Source organism: Neomonachus schauinslandi, chromosome 5 (assembly GCF_002201575.2).
Source record: "Neomonachus schauinslandi chromosome 5, ASM220157v2, whole genome shotgun sequence".
Lineage (NCBI taxonomy): Eukaryota > Metazoa > Chordata > Mammalia > Carnivora > Phocidae > Neomonachus > Neomonachus schauinslandi.
The window spans coordinates 139,730,826-139,755,331 of NC_058407.1; the positions used below are offsets into that span (position 1 = coordinate 139,730,826).

Sequence of the window (24,506 nt, forward strand, 5' to 3'; positions counted from 1 at the left end):
ATCGGAGGCGGGGACACTCGGCAGGGGTTCCTCGCCGCCCGCGCTCTCCGAAGCCGGCTCCCCCCTGCTCGCTGGGCGTCTGAAGGCTGGGCCATTGACCTCGCCCGGCCGCCACCACTCATCGGCTGCGGCAGTCCTGCCCCGCCCGGAGGGAGGGGCCGCCCGCGCCGCGCGGGGTCCGGCAGGGCCGGCCCGGGACCCAGAGGCCGCCGCCGCGCCCCCGGATCCTGCACCTCCGCCCCCTCCCGGGCCTTCTCAACCCTCCCGGGACCCGCAGCGACCCCGGCCCACCTGGGCCCTCCGCTGGACGTCTCCGGGTCCCCCGCGTGGTGCCTCCCAGGGTCCCGGACCCACAGCGCGACCCCCGGTCCCCCCTCCCACCCCTCCTAGCTCGCGCAGGGTTCTCCGAGCCTCTCGGGGTCCCGGACCCCTCCCCCAGGTCCGCAGAGCGGCCCTGGGCAGGTCCCCTCGAGCCCCGCGGGCATGCTCAGGCTCCTGGCGCTGCTGTTCCCGCTGCTGCCGCCGCCCGCGCGCGCCCGGGAGCTCTCCGCGCAGGACGTGAGCCTGGGAGTGGTGAGTGCCGGGGTCTGGGGGCTCCTGGGATCTGCGGGGTGGGGTGGGGTCCGGACCAGGCTGGGAGCTGATTCAACCGTCCAAAGAGTGACTGGGGATGGGGTCTGGGGACCCAGATTCTTGGACCCATCAGGTTTGGGGCTTTGATTTGAAGATCTGTTGAGGGGTAGGGGCGGGGAGGTGGAGGACAGGACTCTTGGGTCCGGACACAACGCAGGGCTGGAGAGCCCGCACTTTGAGATGGACAGCAGGCAGTCACCGGGGCTGGGCCCCCTGGGCTCCGGATGCCTGGATGCCTGGCGAGAGGTGGGACTTCCAGGATGGTGGTGGGAAGGGGGCGTCTCTCCCACTCATCCGCTTCCCCTGTTCCCTCCTATGGTCTAGGACTGGCTGACCCGCTATGGCTATCTGCCACCACCCCACCCTGCCCAAGCCCAGCTGCAGAGCCGTGAAAAGCTGAGGGATGCTATCAAGGTCATGCAGAGGTTTGCTGGGCTGCCTGAGACAGGCCTCCTGGGTAGGTAGACCCCCCCACACCCCTCCCCAGCCTTGCCTCTGCACCCAGCCTGACCATTAGCCAGCAGTATCTAAACCTCAGCATGCACCTGAAACACAGGAGCTATGAAATGCTGGTCTTGGGGCCAAACCCATGAGATTCTCAGGCATTCCTTTTCCAATAAATATTTACTAAGAATCTCTTACATGTAAGGCCATTTCAGGCTCTGCTGGTGCAGTGAGGAACAAAGCAGAAAAGGTCCCTGCTCTCATGGGACACGCACACAGATCGAGAACAAAAATATGCAAGATAATTTCAGATAGTGATCTGTGTTTTGAAGAAAATAAAATGCTGGTCAGGGCAGATCCCTCTGAAAGGTGTCGGGGTGAGAGGAGCTCGAATGACACAAAGAACTCATAGGACACAAATAGAAGGAGCCAACCATGGGAAGATGTGGGAGAAGAGTGTCCCAGGGAAATGCAAAGGCCCTGTGGTAGGCACAAACTGGTGTGTCTGTAATGAGAGAAGGATTGAAAAGTTAAGCAAGAACCTAATTGGGAGTGGGTGGGGGGCGATGCTTGAAAGGTGGGTTTGATTACAAGCATGATAAACCACTGGAGTGTTTGAAGGAGGGAGACAATTGGATTGGATTTACAGTTCTAAGCTTCCTCTGCTTGCTGATGGAGAATGGAGGGTGGAAATGGAGACCAGGAAGGAGGCAGTTGAATCCAGGGTGCATATTTTGGAGGTAGAGCTGAGAGGCTCATCTGTCGGGTAAAATGGGGAAGAAGAGAGAACTGGGGGGATGCTGGCTAGCTACAAGGAAGGTAGGACCTTTCTCTGTCCTGCCTACTGCCAAGTAGCGTCTAGCATCTGTATATGCCCCATTACTCTTTGTCACCTCAACCAATGAGGTGAGGTTTGACCTTCATTTGAAGATGAGGGGACAGCTGGGAAGGGAGCTGAACTAGGAAAGGGGATTCCAGGCAGATCTAACCTGGGAGACCAGAGGCCCAGCCAGCCTGGGGGCTTTGGACTTTAGGACGTGGTGAGGACTAGGGACCTAGGGCATGAGGTATGGGCAAGCAACCTCCCAGGGGGCTCCGGCCTCAGAGAGGAATCTGCACTGCACCCCGTGGCTCCTTTCTCCAGAGTCCCAGCGTCAGGGCTCAGGGAAGCAGGACCCCCAGATCCCAGAGCTGAGCATCACATGGAGGCAGGCAGTCCATCCAGGGCCCAGTGAAAAGGGTAACACTGCCCTGAAGAGCAGGGTCCTAATTTGATCTGAGCTGGCTACCTGACCTGGCTAGCCCGTGTTCAAATCCAAGCTGCGAGGCCTTCTTGGGCAAGTTGTTTAACGTCTCTGAGCCTCAGTGTGTCCGTGTAGAAGGTTAGCGGGTACCATGATTACAGCAGGTTGTCCTACTGCTGATCTCTTTCCCCCACACCCTCTCCCCCAGACCCAGTGACGATGGCCACCATGCAGAGGCCCCGCTGCTCCCTGCCCGACGTGCTGGGGGTGGCGGAGCTGGTCAGGCGCCGCCGCCGGTACGCTCTGAGCGGCAGCACGTGGAGGAAGCGAACCCTGACGTGGAGGTAGGTCCTGGTGCGCACCCCACCCTGGCCTGCCTGCTGGGCCCCGTGTGGACCGGCTGCCTTCTGTCTCCCCAGGGTACGCTCCTTCCCGCAGAGCTCAGCACTGACCCAGGAGACGGTGCGGACCCTCATGCACCATGCCCTGACCACCTGGGGCATTGAGTCAGGCCTCAAATTCCAGGAGCTGGTTTCTCAGGACCCAACAGAGCCCGACATCCTCATCGACTTTGCCCGGGCATACCACCAGGACAGTTACCCCTTCGACGGGCAGGGAGGTACCCTAGCCCATGCCTTCTTCCCCGGGGAACACCCCATCTCTGGGGACACTCACTTTGATGACGAGGAGACATGGACTTATGGGTCAAAAGGTACAATCTCCCTATTCTGAGAGGTCCTCTCCCCAGGTCTGTCTGTCCTTAAGAATTTGGTTTGAATCACATGTATCGATGGGGGCTGTATCAGTTGGGCTTCTCCAGAGAAACAGAACCAGTGGTGTGCGTGTGTGCATGTGTGTGTGTGTGCAAAGTGATTTATTTAAGGAATTGGCTCACAGGATTGTGGAGGCTGGCAAACCCCAAATCTATAGGACGGGCCCACAGACTGGAAATTCAAGTGAGAGTTGATGCTGCAGTCCTGAGTCTGATATCTGCAGAGCAAGTGAGGTGGCTGGAAACCAGGCATGATTTCTATGTTGCAATCTTGAGGCAGAATTCCCTTCTCTCTGGGAAACCTCAGGTTTTGTTCTCCGGGCCTTCAACTGATTAGACAAGACCCACCCACCATGGGGCATGATATGCTTTACTTACAGTCAACTGATTGTAGATGTTAATTACGTCTACACAATAACCTACACAACAACATCTAGACTGGTGTTTGACTAAACAACTGGGCACCATAGTCTGACTAAGTTGACACAGAACATTACCCATCACTGAGGCCTCTCAGGCGTCCCGCTCCGAGCTGCGGACTAAAAGAGGTGAAAACAGCCCCTTGCAGCAGCTGAGTCAGAAGACTAACTGGCAGTTGCTACACATGGTGACACAACTTGGGGGAATCCTAGCAGAGGAAGTCCTCCAGCCTGTGGTGCTCAGAGGCTACCCAAAGCCTTTGACGGATGGGGCTTCCTAGAAGTGGTGACTTTATTCATCCCACATGTGTATACTGAGGGCCAACTAGCACACCAGGTCCTGTTGCCCCGGGGCATGTAGGGCTGCAGGGAGGACGCAGAGAAAAGCACAAGCCGGTGAGCTAGCTGAGTCCAGGGTTGTCAGGGGTAGGAGCACAGGGGGACATGCGGGGCTGGAAGGCTGAAATATGGTGCCGGGATGGAGAGAGAGGGCCTTGGAAGCACGGGGACAGAATGGGGAGGATGGGGGAAGGGAACGGGAGCCGTGGAAGGTCTTGCATTCTGGAGGGTCCAGGAAAGGGATGGTGCTGGGCGATGTGGGTCAGAGGACAGTTGAGTCAGGGTGGGCAAGACTGGGATCTAACCGGATCCTGGGGGCAGAGGGGATGGGGAGGAAGGGGTGATGGCTAGGTTTCTGACTCAGGGGCCCCTGGAGGAGGAAGAGCAGGCTCTCGGAGGGCAGAGGGGAGTTTAGGTTGGCTGCGTGTTTGCAGCGCTCGTGGGCCGTTCAGTGTGGGCGGTGCATTCGTGGTCGAGTGTCTCACTCTAGAACTGGGGCTTCTCTCACTTAGGTCAGCTTCCCCGTAAGTAGAGATCGAGATGAAAGTTCTTGTGCAAGCAGTTTCTCAGGATATGTTGGTAGGGGAAAGGGAAACCAGAGCGAGCTGGGGAAAGAAGCTTAGTCAGGATGCGGTCTCAGCTGAGAGGAGCCTGACCCCACGGCTGGTCCTGCCTGGAGGCAAGGGGTCCAGCTCTTCTAGTCCCTCAGCAATCCGCCGTTGGCTGTGAGCCGCGGCAGGGAGGCCGGCCAGGAGGGAGAGCCGTTTTCTGGGGAAGGGGGCAGCCAGGGAATGAGCACACGGGCTCTGACTTGGGCGAGGTGCCCACAGCATCCACAGAAGTGAGCATTTGAGCACGCCAGCTTGCAGCGAAACTCCGGTCAGGGTTCCTCCACTTGCTACGCCGTGCTCAGTTTCATCATCTGAGAAATGAGGATTATAATAGTACCTGCCGGCAGGTGGGCTTGTAATTCACCTACAGCGGTCGGCACAGGGCCCGCACGCAGGAGCACTCTGCTCACTGCAGAGTGGCCTGGTGGCCCTCGGGGGGTGGTAAGGTTCCAGGAGGAGAGTGTAGAACGTGAAGGTCAAGCACAGAGCTGTGGAGAGCCCCACAGTTGAGGGGAGGGTAGAAGGAGAGGAAGAACCAAAGGAAATGGAGGAAGAACAGGCCCACAGGTGATCAGGAACAGGGTGACGAGGGGAACAGGGAGCAGTGGGCAGGGCAGCAAGCCAGGCCAATAAGTTACAGGGGCCTGGATGTGATCATCTGAGGACAAAGTGACCTTAGTGCCTACAGACTTGGCGGGTGGGGAAGGAGTCCCGACCACAGTGAGGTTAGGCATGAGGGACCGAGGAAGAGAAGACTGAGTTTAGACCACTGACCACAGAACTTGCTAGGGAAGGAGAGGGGTGTGGATGGGGGCAGATAGGTACTGGGGTGGCTTAGGATGAAGGGATCTTGAGCACTTGGTGATGCTGGATGAGCCAACAGAAAGAAAGAGATGGGGGATGGATGAATGGATTCATGCATGGACAGATGGACGGATGGATGGATGGATGGATGAATGGGAGGATGGGTGGATGGATAGACACATGGGTGCAGGGATGCAGGGATGGATGGAGGGGTGGGGGGGGGCATTGTCCTTGTCCTTGAGGAGGTAAGGGAAGCAGGTCCTTGCACAGGGCAGGGCAGGAGGCAGGAGGCGAGAATGGAGGAGGTGGAGGTATCTGCCCAGGCACGCAGGAAGTTACAGATTGCATCGGATGGTCTGTCTTGATGAAATAGGAAACACATTTGTCAGCATTTGTCACCTAAGAGTTGGGGGCCAAAGCTGGGGAGCAGCTTGAGGGGCTGTGGGCCTGGAATTGAGGCTAGTGGAGAGCGCAAAGGAGCTGTCTGATGAGGTCCAGAGCAGAGCTGAGAGGAGGTGTTTAGGACCCCCGAAGACTGGCCACCAGGAATCTCATGGGCTGGGGCTGGGGCTGCAGTTGTGTGTCTTCCCCCAGCTGCAGAGAGTGAGAAGGGTGCAAGGAAGGGTGTGGCCAAAGGAGAGGCAAAGCAGGGGGAGGAGGGGTGAGGGATGAAGGAGATCTACTTGATGTAGACACCCAGCTTCCTCCAGTTTCTCAGAAAAAGGCCTCAGGGCAATAAGAAAACCCACAGTCAACGACCAAATCCATCAACACGTACACAGTTTGACCAAGACCATCTGAAGTCGCAGCTGAAAGGCAGGACAATACGGCCAGAGTACTTGGCTATACTGTCATTTGACTTGACCTCCCTGTGCCTCAGTTTCCCGCCTGTCAAATGAGGACAGAAGAAAGAGGTTTTGTGAGAGGAGAATGAGAGCAAGTACTTGCTACTCTTCTTAAGACTGACCCACGCATTTCTTTCTTCATTTTCATCCAGCAGACCTTAGGGGCTGAGAGAAATTTGCTTTTCAGATCACCAGGTCCCTTCCAGTAAACCCACTTTCAACAGTGCTGGCCCGAGTTAGAGATTTCCAGGCAGTAGATCAACATCTGTGGAAACTGTGCTTCCTTGGGCAGCTGCTCGCCTCTCTGGCTGTCTTGCAGTCTTGCTCTCTTGGCCTCTCAGTGGCTGAAGTAGGAGCTAGCAGGTGGATCAATGAGGAGCTGGGACTTGGCCAGCAACTGGGAGTGTGAAGAGGCTCACTCCTGGCACCCGGGCTGGTCCCCAAGGAAGAGGCTGTGGTCAGAGAGGCTGGGAACGAGGCTGGCCTCCAGGGCCAGCAGACTGGTCTGAGTGTCTGCCCGAGGAGATGGATGAAGCTGCAGAGGCAGGGAGGCAGCCCAGGACCTGAGGGAGGCAGGGGAGGGGTGGAGGCTGTGGGAAGGGGGAGATGGGGGAGGGTGACAGAGGACTGAGGGGATGGGGGCACTGGCGGGGTGCACATGGGAGGAGGGGGAGCACCATGGGGGTTGGAGTGGGGTGAAGGTCTTGGGAACCGAGGCCAAGGAGACCGTGGGTGGGGAGTTCTGACCACAGACTGGAGCGGGACTGGGGCTTCCTCGAGGGAAGTGCATGCACCCCCAGATTCCTGCTTCCCCCCCAGAGTGTTTCTGCATGCACAGCCTTCCTTGCTTGGGGGCCGGCGCTACATCCGAAAGGTCACCCCTTCGTCTGTCCAGACTGTCTCCTCCTACCCCTTCCCTTACCTCTTCTGTGGGTCTCTTCAGCCCGGTACCCAAGTTCCCAGAACTGCCAAACAAGGCTACTCAAAAAAATCTACCAAATAAGTGAATGCACACAAGAAGGACAGAATGGCTCACAGAAGGGTCTGGGTATAGCCACCTCTGGAGGGTCTCCTGGTTGTTCCTGTCTGCCGGCGGGCCCCACTCCAGGGGCTTCCCGGCCGCCTTCGTTCCTGGTGTGGGGGAGGGGCACAGCTCTAGCCCAATTTCCCTCCTTCCCCAGATGGTGAGGGGACTGACCTGTTTGCTGTGGCTGTCCATGAGTTTGGCCACGCCCTGGGCCTGGGCCACTCCTCAGCACCCAACTCAATTATGAGGCCCTTTTACCAGGGCCCCGTGGGCGACCCCCACAAGTACCGCTTGTCCCAGGATGACCGTGAAGGCCTGCAGCAACTCTACGGTACAGGGCTGGGGAAGGGCGGTTTGCCCTGTGGGCTCTGCTGCAGCGGGGTCTGGGACCTCACGCCTCTCTGACTCTCTCTCCACAGGGAAGGTGCCCCAAACCCCATATGACAAGCCCACAAGGAAACCCCTGGCTCCTCCTCCCCCGCCCCCTGCCGTGCCCCCGGACAGGTGAGTCCCTCTCCAGCTGTATGACCTGGGGTCAAGTCCCTAACCTCAGTGTGGTCCTTGGTGAGATGCGCACGGTGAGAGTCCCTTCCTCATAGGACTGTCCTAACAGTTAAGCAAAGAGACCAGGAGCCTCAGCCCCTCTCTGCTCACCTCTCCTTTCCTTTGTAGCCCCTCTCTTCCCATCCCTGACCGATGTGATGGCAATTTTGACGCTGTCGCTAACATCCGTGGGGAAATCTTCTTCTTCAAAGGTGAGTCACTCCAGATCTCCCCTGACCCCATAGAGTTGGCTTCCTACCCCCTTAGGATGACCCACCACGCCTGTGGGGCTTCCCAGGATGCAGGACTTTCAGTGCTAAAAACACAGGGCAAAGCCTAGGAGAGCTGCTCACCCCAGAGCCACTGCACCCTTAAAACCCAGGCGGACTTGCTCCGCCAGCCGCGGGAGACAGCCAGCACTGTCTCCCAGCCACGCGCTCTGAGGGCGAAGGCCTCTTGCCATCTCCTGCCCCCACGCCCGCCCCTCGTTCCGCCACAGGCCCCTGGTTCTGGCGCCTGCAGCCCTCGGGACAGCTGGTGTCCCCCCGGCCCGCCCGGCTCCACCGCTTCTGGGAGGGGCTGCCCGCCCAGGTCAAGGTCATCCAGGCCGCCTACGCCCGGCATCCGGACGGCCGCATCCTCCTCTTCAGCGGTGAGTGGGCGCCGGGGCGCGGCTGGGCCCGCGCGGGGGGCGCACCTGCTCACATGCCGGCTCCCCCGCAGGCCCCCAGTTCTGGGTGTTCCAGGACCGGCAGCTGGAGGGCGCCCCGCGGCCGCTCACGGAGCTGGGGCTGCCGGCGGGAGAGGAGGTGGACGCCGTGTTCTCGTGGCCGCTGAACGGGAAGACCTACCTGATCCGCGGCCGGCGCTACTGGCGCTACGACGAGGCGGCGGCGCGCCCGGACCCCGGCTACCCCCGCGACCTGGGTCTCTGGGAAGGGGCGCCTCACGCCCCGGACGATGTCACCGTCAGCAACACAGGTGCGAGAGGGTGCGGGCAGGGGCTGGAGGCCCCGGGGACGGGGAGAGGGGCCATCCTGGGGGTTTCGGGGAGGCCGCGGGAGGGGCAGCCTGGACCGGCCCCCGAAGTGTCTCCTCCCACCCCCGCAGGTGACACCTACTTCTTCAAGGGCGCCCACTACTGGCGCTTCCCCAAGGGCAGCGTCAAGGCCGAGCCCGAGGCCCCCCAACCCATGGGCCCCAAGTGGCTGGACTGCCCGGCCCCCAGCGCTGGCCCACGCATCCCCAGGCCCCCCAAAGCGACCCTGGAACCTGGGACCTGCGATTGTTCGTGCGAGATCAATCACGCCCCAGGGCGGCCGTCGCTGTCCTTCCTGCTGTCCCTTCTGGCCGTGCTGGTGGGGGGCGTCGCCTCCCGTTAAGGGGGACGGGTCTCCCATCGCGGGTCTGTGTGTGTGTGTGTGTGTGTATGGGGGGGGTGTCGTCCTGAGTCGCCGCGGAGGCACATCCTCTGTTCCCAGGGGCGGGACTCTGCGGGGACGCAGCTGGGAGCATGTGGGTGGAGCTAAGCCCTGGGGACCGGGGACAAATGGCTGGCGCTTAGACTGGACCAGTCCTGTGCTCAGCGTCGCCTCCCCCGCCTGCACCCGCGCCGTTGCGGTGGCGCGCTTCTACCGCAGGACGCTCCTTTTCCCGGAAGAGCTGGTGTTTCTTGAGCACAGCAGCCGACTGCAGCCCTGCCCCCGCCTGGCAACAGCGGCTCCCAGTAGCAGCTCTGGGCTGTTCTGGCTTTAGAGGAATGGCATGACTGGGCAACTGAACCCCAGCCTCTATCTCCACCCGCTGCTCCGAGTTTCCCAGGACTGTCCCACCCTGTCCCGCTTCCAAGACGTCCTCAATGCCACAGGGATTGGGGGCCCCAGACCCAGCCCTGAAACTACCCCTGAGCGCCCGTGGGTATGTCCCACGTCTTGGGTGACATCAGCGGCCACCCAGATGACCCTCCACAACCTAAGCCCCGTGGACCTACTTTCTGGTGCCACTCTGGACGCAGTGCTGTGTCCGTTCAGCAGGACACCTTCCTATCCCTACAAGTCGCCTCAGTGCCTCCAAACTGGAGGGCCTGCCGCTTCCCTCAAGGAGAGCTCCTGGACTCTCCTCAGCTCCATGCGGTGGGAAGACGGTGGACTCGGCCATGGCTTCCTCAGCACCCCTGGGTGTTGAGTGGGTGGGCCACCTCATTCACCCACCCCACCCCCCGCTCCCCTCAGAACGCAGGATCTAAATCAGTGCCTCTGGAACTATACTTCTGGAATATTCCACACTAGAATCACCTAGGGAACTTAAAAATGCAGACCTCATGCCCTCACCCTGAATGCAAGAGTCTGCATCTGAGTAAGCTTGAGGGGTGGGCACGGGAGCTGGGACAGCAGCTGTCCCCCCCGCCTTGTGGTTTTCCTGTGTCTCTGCCATGTTCTTCCTCCTAGGGCCCAACCTCTTCGTGTTCTCGGTAGAGTCAAGTTGATGTCCCTAGTCTATGGGTGGAGCCACTTAGCGACCATTTCTTGGGTTGCCATCCAGCCCACAGGGCTGGCTTGGGCGGGGGCCGCGGGCGAAGTCCCAGCATGCCGGGAGGTTGCCTGCCATCAGTGGGTCACAACAAGCTGACCAGTAGGAGGGCAACAACAAGAGGTCTTCAACCAGTCCATGACTGGGAATCCTAAGCCGCCAGAAAACCAGAAATCTGGGCCTCTGTCAGGATCCTTTCAGAATATGTGGAGGAGGAAACTTGTATTTTAAAAGCTTATGAGCCCCATACAGGAGGACAAGGAAAATAATTGGAGAGAAAGCCCTTCATTGCTTCTGTGCACAGATGGACCTGGGGTGAGTTTGGCTGCAGGAACTTGATAGACCTGAATCGCTCTGTTTTGTAGAAGAATTTGGGGTTCAGAGTTGATGGGCAGTGGGGTGGCAGATGGAGAGAGAATGAGTGTGAGAAGGAAGGAGAGAGAGGAACCCAAAAGTCGGCTAGGGGAGCTCAAAGGAGGAGTGTCCAAGGTGAAATCTGTGGCTACTACCATGCTCTGTGGAAACTTCTCCAGCCTTTAAAAATATATTAAGTATACTATGGAAAAAGACCATGTCAAATTGATTAATTTTATTTTTAAAATGATATGCTCCCATAATCAAAATGTAAAACATTTGTGCTTCAAAGGACACCCTAAAAAATGAAAAGACCACCCACAAAATGGGAGAGTACATTTGCAAAGGACATATCTGATAAGAGACTTGTATCCAGAATATACAAAATACTCTTACAATTTCATAACAAGAAGATAAATAAACCAGTTTTTTTTTAAGGTTTTATTTATTTATATGACAGAGAGAGACACAGCAAGAGAGGGAACACAAGCAGGGGGAGTGGGAGAGGGAGAAGCAGGCCTCCCGCAGAGCAGGGAGCCCGATGCGGGGCTCGATCCCAGGACCCTGGGATCATGACCTGAGCCGAAGGCAGACGCTTAACGACTGAGCCACCTGGGCACCCCGATAAATAAACCAGTTTAAAAATGGGCAAAGGATCAGACTAGACACTTCTCCAAGGAAGATATACAACTGGTCAACAAACACAGGAAAAGATGCTCCACATCACTAGTCCTAAGGGGAACGCAAATCAAAACCACACCGGGATGGGATACTATTTCACACCCACTAGGGTGGCTAGACTCAAAACAACATCATCGTAAGTATTGGTCAACCCAAGAGAAGGAAAAACCTGTGTACAGAAACTTGCACACACATGTTCACAGCAACAGGATTCATAATAGCCAAAAGGTAGAAGCAACCCAAATACACCATCAATAGGTGAATGGATACATAAGGTGGCATACTGATGCAGTGGAATATTATTCAGCCATAAAAAGGAATGAAGTTCTTTTTCTTCTTTAAATATTTATTTATTTGAGAGAGAGATAGAGAGAGCACGTGCAGCAGAGGGAGAGGGAGAAGCAGGCTTCCCGCTGAGCAGGGAGGCCAATGCGGGGCTCCATCCCAGGAGCCCGGGCTTATGACCTGAGCCGAAGGCTGAGGTTTAACCGGCTGAGCCAACCCAGGCGCCCCAGGAATGAAGTTCTGATTCATGTTGCCGGATGGAAACACTGTGGATGGAAAACACTGTGCTGAGTGCATGGAACCGGACACAAAAGGTCACATAGTGTGACCATTTCCATGTGATTCCATTTATATGAAATGTCTAGAACAGGAAAATCCGGGAACAGATCGTAGATGAGGGGTTGCCTAGGACTGGTGCAGGTGGGGTTTTGGGATTGGGGGGTTCTGGCTAAGGGGTATGGGATTTCTCTTTGAGGTGATGAAAATCATACACTTTGATGGGTGAATTGTATGTGAATTATTTCTCACTAAAACTATAAAGAAAATGGTACAGTCCACAAAGAAATACAAAATGCCTGCAGATGGTGGTCTTTGTGAGCCAGTCATGGAGGGGCCAAGTGTCCCATGGGGTCAGGGAGTGAGGCGTCCCCAGATGAAGCCCAGAAGTATTACTTGCAGGTGAAGCAGGAGCAGCTGTCTTCTCTCTTTCCACCTGGAATTTAAAGATGGCTCAGGGAAGGATCTGGACTCCCAGGTGTGCAAAAGGAGTTTCAGACCAATGATGGGCTCCTAGGGGCAGGGAGACACCAGCCGGGGTCTAGTTAATGCAGGTGAGACCTTCACCAAGGAAATGTGCTTTATAGTTCCGTACTTCTGGTGGAACCCCAGGAGCCCAGGTCCTCTTTGAGGGTGTTAGGGGCTGAGTTGTATCCCCCCAAACTCATATGTTGAAGTCCTAACCCCCAGCACGTCAGAATGTGACCTGATTTGGAGATAGGGTCTTTACAGAGACAATCAAGGTAATGAGGTCATTGGATGGGCCCTAATCCAATAGGACTGCTGTCCCTATAAAAATGGGAGATTTGAGAACAGACACACATACAAGGAGATTGACTCGGACATGAAGATGGCTGGCTGGGGGCCTGGGAGAGAGGCCCTTCCCCCAAGGCCCTTAGAAGGAACCACTGCTGACGCCTTGATTTCTACTTCTGGCCTCCAGAAGTGGGAGAGAATACATTTCTGTGGTTTAGGCACCCCAGCGGTTGTACTTTGCTGTGCCCGCCCCCAGACACCAGTACAGAGGGCAGACAGAGGCTGTGCTGAACTGGGAGGGGCTTTGGCCCCAGAGCGGGGTAAGGGGAGAGCAGGGGGTGGGCCTGGCTGTGTGAGAGGCACGCTAGGACCCGGGACCGCCCCCCAACCACCACACACAGGTGCCTGAGTGTTGCAGGACCATGGCATCCCTCGGCCCCAGGAGGGCTCAGGATAGCCTGGTCGGCTGGGCCTAGGCCGACAGCAAGCCATCCCCAACCTCTCCTGAGGGCTTTACCCTGTCCCCTGGCAGATAGGCATGGCCTCCAGCCACCCCTGCAGGGGCACATGGGACAGTATGTTCAGGCGCCCCGCCTGGTGGGCCCACCTTAGGGGTCTTGCAGGTCCTGCTACACTGTAGGCCAGGAGGTTCTGGGAACCTTCTCTGGACTTGGCACCTGGGATACGCTCTGCTCCAAGTGACCTGGCCAGCATTCCTCGGGACTTCCCCCAGCTGGATGACTTCATTTTCCAGAGCTCAGGGATCATCTCAGTCTGCTTTCCCAAGACTGCACTTTCCCGCTGCTCCTGCACCCATCTCAGGCTGATGAGGTTGGGGAAGAGGCCTGTTTCCAGGCTCTGAGATTCCTGCTCACTCCAGAGTGGAGCGGCCACAGCTAGAGCCATGGCCAACCCCTCCCAGACCCTTTAGTCTCCCTGTCTGTCCTCTGCTTCTGTCTCTGTGTCACACACGCGCACACACACACACACACACACACACAGAGCCCCACATCCGGCCTTTAGGGCAGGCTCGCCCCTCCCCCAACCCCTCCCTCCTCCCTCTTAAAAGAGCGGCTTTCTCTCGGGAGCAGAAACCTCAGCTGGGAGAATCTGTGAGAAGGTGATGGCTCAGTGGAGGCCCGGGGAGGGAGCTGCAGCCAAAGGGACTTTCTGTGGGGGTGGCGGGAAGCCTGCTTCTCTGAAGACTCTTCCTTACACCTGTTCTTGCCCACCAGGTCACAGCCCCTGGAGGCCTGAACAACCATGTGCTTCACCCAGGTGTCGACAGTGAGTAGGGAGGGAGGGGAGGGGGCGGTGGGCCCCGGATACCATTTCCGAACTGTGGGTCCCCCTTCTCCCACCTGTGCTGGCCCCCGGACCTGCTGATCCCTCCACATGCACCTGGCTCTGTCCCATTCTCCTAAACCAGTGGAGGAGCCCCCTGAGGAAGCAGGGGTCTGAGGCACTCAACAGGGCCCCAGTCTCATAATGAGCCTGAGCTTGCTTGGTCGAATGCTCTGCCATCACTGTCCTGAAATTCTGAATAATTGTTGACAAACAGCCTCACATTCTGAGTCATTCACTTTATTTTTTTTTTAAGATTTTATTTGTCAGAGGGAGGGAGAGAGAGCATGCACCGCATAAGCAGGGGAAGTGACAGGCAGAGCAGGCAGAGGGAGAAGCAGACTCCCCGCCGAGCGGGGAGCCCGGCATGGAGCTCAAGCCCAGGACCCCGGGATCATGACCTGAGCCGAAGGAGCTCAAGCCCAGGACCCCGGGATCATGACCTGAGCCGAAGGAGCTCAAGCCCAGGACCCCGGGATCATGACCTGAGCCGAAGGCAGACGCTTAACCCAGTGAGCCACCCAGGAGTCCCTGAGTCATTCACTTTATAGAGCAGGTCCTTGTGGGGCCAGATTTCCTGTCTGGGAAACACACACAGCAGCTCTGTGTGTGTGTCGGGGTCCTGAGGAACAGGGTGTGCTGTGGGACAAGGGGGTTGCTCTAGGACCCGACATGTTTGTGGGGCAGCTGGAGAGGGCCAGAGGAAGCACCAATCGCAGTAGACCCTATATGCCCTGGAAACCAGATGTGGCCCTAAGGTAGAGATGTGGGAGGGAGGCTCTGGTGTACCTCGCATTTCTGTGGGTCAAGCCAAGAGTCTGGGCAGGGGAGATGGGTCTGCAGAGTCTGCAGTCAGGAAGCGTTTCTGGCCACGGGTGTCCCTGCATCTCTGTCACCACCTCAGAGAAGACTGACCACTGCCAATCCTTCCCTTGGCCAACTGTCAGCCTGGACGGAGAGCTCAGGTATTCGGTAACACGGTAGACCCTGCACTCTCCAGAGCAATGTTCCTAGGTGTGTGTGTGTGTGTGTGTGCGCGCACGTGCGCACAAATACAGCAAGTGTGGGGGGGTGGCAAGGTCACACGCGCCTGAAAAAAATTACTGTTACCTCCACAGGAAGGCAGAAGTCTGACTGAGATTTTACAACTCAGAATGGTAAGAAGCTCTTCCCAATGCTTGGTTGGGGGAGTGAGGGGCGTCTGGGTCCTGCTGTGTGGAGCTAGGAATGTCCAGCCCACCTGGGCCCTGGGGGCGGGGCTGGGCAGGATCAGGCCTTTCTTTCCCACCGCTGCCTCTCCTCCCCTCACAGCACCAGATGGTGGACAGTTTCTTTAACAATCATCGACATCAACCAGAAGGACAAGAGCAGGTGGGTCACTGTGCCCCCCACTCGCCTGCTCTCCACAGTTTGGCTTGGGTGGGTGGTTTCACGATGCTGGTGGTGATGGGGAAGATGAAGATGCCGCCCCAGGTTTGCCCATTCCTTCCACTGGACAGATCCTCGCAGTAGGCTAATCTCTCAGTTCACACCTGTGTGGCAGGTGTGTGCACAGGTGAGGAATGCAGAGGCCCAGGGAGGCTTAGGAATGTGTCCAAGTCACTGGGCATATCGATGACAGGGCAGGGATGCCAGACACCTGGTCCCCAGACCCCTGGGCCGGACCCAGCTACGGGGGCCTGGCGAGCCGAGAACAGCCCGGCGCTTGGGGATAAGACTGAGTGTGGGAGACGCTGGGAGGATTGAACGAGTGATTTTTCCCCAACAGGAGCAGGTCGCGCTACTGCAGCTGGAGGTGAGTTGGGCATGGCTCCTCCTCCACAGCTTAGTCCCCAGGGTGATGCTCAGCCGCGTTACTGGGTCTGGGCTCCTGGCTCCCTGTTGACTCACCTGGCCCCATGGAGGTGACAGGGGACTGCAGACTGCAGCAGGCAGGAGCAGGCCGGTAGCCTCCGCACCCTCTTCTCCCCAGGACGACTTCGATGAGGCCTTGCTCGATGCCGCCATGGATCTGCATTATCAGAACAGCAATCAGGTGCGTGGGAGGCGCCCGCCTCGGCCCTCCTTGCTTCCCTTCCCCACCTGTTCTGTCTGGATTTGGGTGTGGCCATGTATGGACACAGGGGGAAGGGACGCCCCTCGAGACCGGGGAGGTGGCAACCTCCCGGCACCGGCCTCCCCCGCCCAGCACATCCGGGCAAGAGCCCCCTCTCCGCCCTCAGTGCCGCGTCCGCTGGGCCCCGAGGGCCGGGGGCGGGCTCCGATCGAGGCTGGTCAGGGTCCGCACCACGTCGGTGGTTTATGCCGGGAGAGGGGGAGGAAGTCAGCGGGAGAAGTCCGCGCGTGTGGGGACCTGCTGGCGGGAGAGCGGGCAGCTTCGTCTGCGGGCTTCTGTCTCCCAGATTCTCAGGAAGGTTGGGAGGCCTCAGCCCGGGGCCAAGACCTGAATGGCCCCCCAACCCCGTCCCTGCAGGACTCCTCTCCGTTACTTCCCGAGGTGCGGCAGGAACTGCGCTCCAGGGTCCGGAGGTCCTCTGTCCTTTCCCTGGAAGATCAGAGTCCTGAGGGCTGCTCTCCCAAGGAGTCCTTTTGTAAGCGAGCCCTGAGGTCCTTTCAGAGGCTGCTGTGCTGCCTCTGGCAGAAGTGGCAGGCCGCGCTGGCTTGGTTGAAGAAGACCCTGTCTGCTGGCGTGCAGGCCCTTTGCAGGGCGGTGGAGGCCATCTGGAGTGTGTTTAATGATTTCTGCTCCTTCATGGCTCAGGTCATCAGGAGCGCCACCCAGGCCTAGCCAACCCCCCCTGACCGGTATCCTTCCCCGGGGCTGGCCCGTCGCTCTGGCTATGGTGTCTTAATAAAAGTTGGTCAAACCCAGCGGAGTGCCTGTGGTGTCGGGAGCAGGGGGCCCCAGTGGTTGGGGGGGACATGTGTCATGTGGACCCGCACTGGGGTCCACCTGACCGCTCTAAATCTGTACGTGGGACACCGGTGTCACAACTGGTCACGGACCCGTGGTGAGGACTGGAAGGCCGACGCCTTGTCTGATGCATAGTAGAGACTCAGTAAATGTGCTCCCAGAGCAGCAGGGCGCTCGGGCCTGAGGAGCTTTCAGCCCTCTTTTCTTCTCCTGACCCGAGTCTTCATCCTTCGCTGGGCCACAGAAGCTCCTCGGTCTTCCTTCCAAGATCAGAGGCCTTGAGGTTGGGGCATGGGGAGGGGCAGGATGGAGGACGGTTGGGGAGGGAGGGGTACCCCTGCCTGTGCCAGGCAGAGAGGCAGCTTGTGGGGGGAGGGCAGGAGTCACGTCTTAGGCCTGCGGCCTGTGGCCTGGTGTGGGTCTGCAAATGCAGGAACTGGGGCGAGGAGGAGAAGGCCAGGGCTGGAAGGGCTCAGGTCAGCTCATCACTTTTTGTTTTTTTTTCCAAAGATTTTATTTATTTATTTGACAGAAAGACACAGCAAGAGAGGGAACACAAGCAGGGGGAGAGGCAGAGGGAGAAGCAGGCTCCCCGCTGAGCAGGGAGCCCGATGTGGGGCTCGATCCCAGGACCGTGGGATCATGACCTGAGCCGAAGGCAGACGCTTAACGACTGAGCCACCCAGGCACCCCTCTTTTTTTGTTGTTGTTTTAAGATGATTTATTTGAGAGAGAGAGAGAGAGTGTGGAGGCAGAGAGTGACTCTTTCTCAAGCAGACTACCGGCTGAGCGGGGAACCCAATGCAGTGCAGGCCCAACCCATGAGCTCAAGCAAGACCAGATCTGAAACTGAGGCTCAGCTAACTAAGCCACCAGGCACCCCTCCTCCTTTCCCCCAAGCTCCCCCGCCCCCCACTGGCTTCCTGCTTCTGGTAGCTGCACACAGATTTTGCACTGGGAGTGTCCGGCCACACATAGTGGCTGCTGAGGTGGCGCTGAGGGGGGTGGTTCCAGGGCCCCGACCTGAGAACAGAGCGGGAAGGAAGGAGGAAATGGGCCTGGGGCAGGGGACCACAGGCACTCCGCTGGGTCTGAGAAGGATGCTGAGGTGAGAGAGGCATGTGGGGAGGGGCTTGGGAGCCAGGAGGCCTCAAGGACTGGGGGCGCTTCTGTGAGTCAGCATTCCCCTCTCCTGTCGGCCAGCTTCTTTAGACCCTTTTGGATCGTAGGAAAGAAACTCTTGATTCTTAGAAAAATCGCCTGCCTGGGGGCCACCTGTGAGTCCAGCAGGAGGCGACAATGGCTGAAGCATACCCTGCTAGTAACTTCTTGGTGGCCCTGATCATCCTCAGGGACCCTGCTTGCTCGCAGCCTCTGCCCTACAGGGGAGAGTGTTGGGGGGATCTTCCCCTTGGCCGTGTCCTCTCTCCCCACTTCCTGTCAGCATTTGGGTTGTTTTAGATCCTTGCCCTGCATTTTCAAGTGACTCTGTGTCACACTGCCACTTCTCCTTGTGGCTTCTGCACTGATTTCCCTTGAGGAAACCCTCCTCCTGTGCTGACATCAGGGGCTTTTATGAACCCATGGCCCCATCAAAGTCACCGTCAACCAGAGCCTAGACAACTTCCAGGCTCTTCTTGTTGGTCTCCCTTGTCTTGCCTCTTTCAAGCCAAATCTATCTAGCACCAAGGTCAAAACAATTTCATTGCAAAATGAAGTAACTCCCTGCTTAAAACCCTCCCCTCTTCCCATCATAAATATACTCTGACTGGAGCGCCTGGGTGGCTCGGTCAGTTAAGCATCTGCCTTCAGCTCAGGTCATGATCCTGGGGTCCTGGGATCGAGCCCCACATCGGGCTCCCTGCTTAACGGGAAGCCTGCTTCTCCCTCTCCCCCTCCCCCTGCTTGTGTTCCCTCTCTCACTGTCTCTCTCTGTCAGATAAAGAAAATCTTTAAAATAAATAAATAAATAAACAAATAAATAAATAAATAAACTCTAACCTTGGCCTCTAAGGTGGTCTGTATCATCAGGTTCCTACAGAGCTCCCTCAGGGACAGTATTCTTCAGCTGCCTGCTCAGCAGCTCAGGGCCTTTGCACATGCTGTTTCCTTTGCCAGGGATGCCCTTCCCCCAGTTCTTCTGTGGTTGCCTCTCCCTTCTATTTCAGGCCTTGTTCTCCTCAATAGCCCAGCACATTCCCTAGTACACAGTAGGTGCTCAAGAAATAATAAAGCCTCCAAATGCTGTGGGTTCTCCCTCTCCCAACTCCTTACTCTCTTAGTTGACTAAGAAAATTATCTTCTTGAAATTTTCTGCTCTGGGGTCTTCCACGAGTCTAATTTGTTCTGTGACATCCAGGGACTCTCTGTACCCTACCTGATCTTCCTCCCAAACCCCAAAAGCATAGACCTTCCCCAGGCTCAGAGCTTCCCACTCAATTGTGCCCAAGAACCATCTCTACTTTCCCACATTTGGGAGCGGATGTTCCCCAAGTCACGTGAGCACTTGTTGACGAGTTCACCTCATGTTCACAAACATCTGCTAAACAGCAATTACGTGTCAGGTTGGAGGGACAAAAACAACTTAGAAAAAAAAGTGTGGGTACAAAAAGCCACAGACAGAAGCAGGAAGAGCATGTGTGTCCTCTGCAGCTGAGGGGGGCTGTTTTCTTTCCTGTGGTCTTAACAGAAGTCACATGATTTTAAACCTGTCTATTAGTTGTGAAAAAAACAACCTGTCTTCCAGAGTAGAGAAGAGGCCAAAATTGCCTGGTAGGTAGAAGGTGTGGAAATCAGCCAAACCAGCTTTGGGTTTACAGGATCATGGGTCGTTAGGGGTCTCGAGCCCACAATCCAACTTGGCCATCAAGCAGGTTTCATTTCATCTGCTAGCATCTTCAAGTTGAACTAGTTACCTACATTCCAAAAACAAGGTTTCCCGTAAGAACCCAGAATCTGGGAAGTTAAATTTTATTCCATTTTAATTAATTCAAGCAGCCACATGTGGCTAGAGGATACTGTAAAGGGCAACAGAGATTAGGGGCAGACTCCAGAGAAGGGAAAATTCCAGGGCGGCGTTCGGTGGCCTTCCTCACAGCTGGCTCTGAGAGTTGGCACCCCTCTGCCAGCCCCCCAACTCTGGGCCTTTCCGGGGTGTGTGTGTGTGGGCGGGGCTCTCTCTGGGCCTGCTCCTATCTAGAGTACTGTCGAAGGAGCTGGGGTAGGGAAGGGAAAAGGCATCCCCGTCACAGTGCTGAGGGTAACAAGACAGCGTTTTGGTGGATCTCAAAAAAATTAGAAGAGTGGTTTTCAAGAAGGCCGTTTTACTTTAGGTACTTTGAAATACAGCCCTGCGGCCAGGGAGAGATGCCTGGGGCGGCGCGGGGGCGGGTGTACTAACACGCAGGGTTGGTGGAGCCAGAGGGAGGCCGGGGGAGTGGGGCCCCGGGACGTCCTCTGCAGGCCGCCGGGGAGAGGCGCGCAGGGCAGCCCCGGCGGAACCCGGGTGAGGTTAGTACAGGGTCTCGCGGGCGTGCGTTCTCAGGTGCCGCAGCAGGTGCGAGTTGCGGCTGAAGCTGCGGCCACACTGGGCGCACGAGTAGGGCCTGGCGCCGGTGTGCACCAGCATGTGGCGCAGCAGGTTGCAGCTGCGGCTGAAGCTCTTGCCGCACTCCCGGCACTCCTGGGGGGGCTCGGCCTGCCGGGCCGCCGCCTCGGTCCCGGCCCCCGCGTGGGTGGCCAGGTGCCGCTGGAGGTGCGCGTTGCGCCGGAAGCTGCGGCCGCACGTCGGGCAGCCGTAGGGCCGCTCGCCGGTGTGGCTGCGGCGGTGGCGGGCCAGGTTGGAGCTGTTGCGGAATCGGTAGCCGCACGTGTCGCAGGCGTGGGGCTTCTCCCCGGTGTGGATGCGCTGGTGGCGCGCCAGGTGGGCGCTCTGGCTGAAGCCTTCGCCGCACTCGCTGCAGCGGCAGGGCTTCTCGCCCGTGTGGCTGCGCCGGTGGCGGGCAAGGTCCTGTGTCTGGCTGAAGGTCTTGCCGCACTGGGTGCAATGGTGGGGCCTCGGGCCGCCGTGGGTCAGGAGGTGGCGGGCCAGACCGGCCCGGCGCACGAAGCGCTTGCCGCAGTGCGGGCAGCTGTAGGGCTTCTCGCCCGTGTGCACCCGCTGGTGGCAGACCAGCTGGGAGCTCTGGCTGAAGCTGCGGCCGCAGACCTGGCAGGAGAAGGGCCGCTCGCCCGTGTGCACGCGCCGGTGGGCCCCCAGGTGCTCGCTGCGCCGGAACGCCTTGCCACAGTCCCCGCACACGTAAGGCCTGCGCTCGGGGCCCGGGCGCAGGCTGCCCGAGCACTCAGAGCACTGGTGGCCCTTGTCCTTGGCGTGGATCCGCAGGTGGCGCTTGAGGCTGGAGCGGCGCTGGAAGGTTTGGCCACAGTGAGAGCACAGGACCACGGCCAGCTCGCGCGCTTCGCTCTTGGTCTCGGGGACGCATGGGGACTTCTGGTCCTGGGCGTGGGCCAGCAGGTGCTGCATGAGGTTGGCCCGGCGCTGGAAGCCCTGACCGCACTCGGCACACAGAAAGGCGGGCTCAGAGGAGTGAGTCTGAAGGTGTTTGTTCAGATGTGAGCTCTGGCGGAAGCGGTGGCCGCAGAGGTGGCAGGCGTGTGGCCGCTCGTCCGTGTGCGTGCGCATGTGCAGCTTGAGGATGGAACTCCGGCCGAAGCTCTTCCCGCAGCACTGGCAGGGAAAGGCCCGAGCGCCGGGGTGAGACCGCAGCTGGTGGGCCTCCAGGAGGGCCAGCTCCCGGAAGCTCAGCCCGCAGTCTGTGCAGATGAATTCCATCCCTGGCTCCGACCTGGGTGTCTCCCCAGCCACTTTGACCTCCAGAATGTCACTCCTGCCGTGAGCGGACCCTCCTTCACCGGAGCCACTCACTTCTGGGCCCGGCCCCAGCACCTGAAGGTGGGGCTCTTCTGCCACCCCAGGACCATCTGCCCCAGACTCTGTGGAGACGGCAGCAGGCCAGGCCACCCCTTTGGGCTCCTCTTTAAACTCCTCATCTGCGGTTTTGTTTTCAAATCCTGGGAAAGAAGCAGAAAACGGGGACGGGCAGGCGTATTCTTAGAGGCTCCCAGGAATCGCCTAGAACCTCAACGCCTCAAAGCAGAAAGAAACCCAGGGTTCCTGCAAAGCTGGTGGGTCGGCAGAAGGGGAGGGTAAAAACCAGACAACATAGAATTTACCATAGTAACAGCTTTACTTTTTTTTTTAAAAATTTTTAAGTAGGTTCCATGCCCAGTGTGGAGCCCAAACTGGGCCTTGAACTCACGAGCCTGAGATCAAGACCTGAGCTGAAATCAAGAGTTGAAAGCTTAACCAGCTGAGCCAGCCAGGCACCCCAATGACTACCCATTTTAAAAGCTCAAAGTTAACGGGGTTGATGATTAGATCAGACACAATGAGCCTTTAAAATAAATGAATGATTGACTGAATGAAGGAAGAAATGAATGAATCCTCATCAAGATAGCCCATTTTTATATATTTTTAAGATTTTATTTATTTGAGAGAGAGAGAGAGAGATCGCACAAGTGCATGTGCATGCACGGGTAGGAGGAGGGGCAGAGGGAGAAGCAGACTCCCCTATGAGCAGGGAGCCTGAGGCGGGGCTTGATCCGGGGGCCCTGAGATCATGACCTGAGTGGAAGGCAGACGCTTAAACGACTGAACCACCCAACCCCACATAGCCCATTTTTAGCCAAAGAGGCCAAAAGTCAGGTAGGATCTGAGCCTCAGGGACCATTCTTGAAACACAAAGAGCCTTCAGCGGTAATAAGCGGGAAGGGCCTCTTACCCAGAGGGTGCGCCGGCCAAGCCTTCTTTGCTGGGACATCTTCAAAGGTCAGGGACTCCTGTAACAAAAGGATGGGCAGAGACCCTCGGTGAGAGAGGGTCCCCCTATGACCTGAGGGGGATGATGAGCTTTTAAGGTTTAAATGAAGGAAGACATGGATTCGCTACAACTGCAGAGGCCGAGGACATCCAGGGCAGAACATTCTGGAATGAGGGTACTAGTCCAGCTCACCAGCACAGCTGCCAGCTCCTGATCTCGGGAGTTTTCCTCCAGCCATAGGACAGGGCCCTGGGGGACTGACAGCATGGGGGTGGGGTGGGGAGAGCTGTTAGAAGCCAGACTTATCCTCCACTTGGCTACAGGGAGTGCACCTGTTGCCAGGGCCCCAAGAGAGACATTGGCTCTCTCCCATCCCCGTCAAAGAGGGAGGCTGCCTATTTCTCACCCCACCCTCCACCCTCACATACCGTGCCTCCCAGCTCCCACCTTCCCGGGGTACCAACTCCTCACCAGTCTCTTGCAGGGCCTGGAATGTCCTCTTGGGACCTGGACTCAGTGGCTGCTTTGCACGTGGGGGATGTCTCCAGGTCTCCAGCTCAGCGGGCTTGGAAGGCCCTGGCTGGGATGGCAGGGGTTCCCTCGGTGCCTCCAGGGCTGGAGGTCCTTCTGAGGGCACTTCCTTTTTGGGGCTGTGACTGGAGACCTGGGAAGAGCCCCCCTGTTCCTCCAAAGTGATGTCTGCCCGGGGACAGTTCTTACCAGTGTTAAAACTAAAATCCTGTTCAAAATACATCTATGTTAGGCGACGGACAGGACAGGGCAATAGTCCCTGTCCTACTGACTCCCAAGGGAAACACGACCAAGGAAAGGTGAGAGGCGGCAGAGGTAGGAGGTTAAAAAGGAATTATTGGAGGGAGGGAAACGGAGCGATTTCTTCATGGGGCACTGAAGTCCCCGTCTCCCTACCTGCTGTCCAGCCACCACCCTCTTACCAGGGGCCCCACGGCGCTGGACTCCCTTTGGACGCCCTCCAGCAGCAGCACCACCTCCTCCCCGTCCCTGAGCTGCTGGCCCTGCAGCCGAGCCAGGAGGTGGGGGGGCAGCACGCTCAGGAACTGCTCCAGCACCAGCAGCTCCAGGATCTGCTTCTTGGTGTGCAGAGCCGGCCTCAGCCAGTGGTTGCAGAGCTCCCGGAGCCGGCTCAGGGACGCCCTCGGCCCCATGTCCTCCTGATATTGGAAGCATCTGAAGAGCTGGTGAGCCACCTCGGGCCGGGGCCTGGCCTGTGCATGCCTGACGTCCTCCTGACCAGCAGCCTCCTCTTCCTCCAGTTTGACTGCTCCAAGCTGCTCTGGCTCTCGGGCAGCTGGGACGGGCTCTTCAAGCATCCTTCAGCTTGGGGGGTAGCTCGCTGCAGCAGGTGCCACTCTCGGATCTCTCCCTCTCTGCTCCCACACCTGTGGTGTTAAGAAATGCCGAAGATGTGGCCTCCAGAGGAAGCACTTCTCTCATTGGTCATGGGTAAGGACTCAGAGAGCAGAACAGCCCAAGGCCCCAGCCTGACCAAAACACTAAAAGGCAGAGAAAACCAATAGTTCTGTCTTTTCGTCCCTTCCTGCAGCATTCAGAACTTCACCCCAGTGATCAAAATTGGCATTCCTGAGACAGGACGGTTGAGTTTCCCTGCCTCTCGATGCTGTGCCGTGGGGAGCATGCAGCAGCACCAAAGATGCGCCGTTGCCAAAAATGTTTCATGGCAATACAATCCAGCTCTACTTTAGCCCCAGCTTTGCATTGCAAGGAATAAGAACGGGTGGGGGTGGGGGTGGGGGTGGTGGATAAG

General features: G+C 57.9%; 3 protein-coding genes across 4 annotated transcripts; 2 read left to right on the forward strand and 1 right to left on the reverse strand.

Moving 5' to 3' along the window:
- The first annotated feature begins 419 nt into the window (after nt 1–419).
- MMP25 (matrix metallopeptidase 25) lies at nt 420–9,126 on the forward strand. Its single transcript, XM_021698166.1, has 10 exons — nt 420–573; nt 958–1,090; nt 2,530–2,665; nt 2,741–3,033; nt 7,293–7,469; nt 7,558–7,642; nt 7,811–7,893; nt 8,181–8,333; nt 8,405–8,662; nt 8,792–9,126. The coding sequence occupies exons 1-10, from the start codon at nt 484–486 to the stop codon at nt 9,061–9,063; spliced, it is 1,680 nt and encodes a 559-aa protein (XP_021553841.1). The 5' UTR covers nt 420–483; the 3' UTR covers nt 9,064–9,126.
- A 930-nt stretch (nt 9,127–10,056) lies between these two features.
- On the forward strand, nt 10,057–16,771 carry IL32 (interleukin 32). Of its 2 annotated transcripts, none has more exons than XM_044915056.1 (7): nt 10,057–10,525; nt 13,798–13,849; nt 15,025–15,063; nt 15,218–15,277; nt 15,675–15,701; nt 15,879–15,941; nt 16,380–16,771. In XM_044915056.1, exons 2-7 carry the CDS (start codon nt 13,826–13,828, stop codon nt 16,692–16,694), a joined length of 528 nt encoding a protein of 175 aa, XP_044770991.1. In that variant the 5' UTR covers nt 10,057–10,525; nt 13,798–13,825; the 3' UTR covers nt 16,695–16,771. The 2 variants fall into 2 exon arrangements, with proteins under 2 accessions (XP_044770991.1, XP_021553840.2); XM_021698165.2 differs by lacking the exon at nt 10,057–10,525 and adding an exon at nt 13,633–13,682.
- Nucleotides 16,772–20,331: 3,560 nt separating this feature from the next.
- ZSCAN10 (zinc finger and SCAN domain containing 10) lies at nt 20,332–24,051 on the reverse strand. Its single transcript, XM_021698302.2, has 5 exons — nt 23,656–24,051; nt 23,174–23,441; nt 22,895–22,959; nt 22,664–22,721; nt 20,332–21,893 (listed from the first exon to the last, which is right to left on the reverse strand). The coding sequence occupies exons 1-5, from the start codon at nt 24,049–24,051 to the stop codon at nt 20,332–20,334; spliced, it is 2,349 nt and encodes a 782-aa protein (XP_021553977.2).
- Nucleotides 24,052–24,506: the final 455 nt, after the last annotated feature.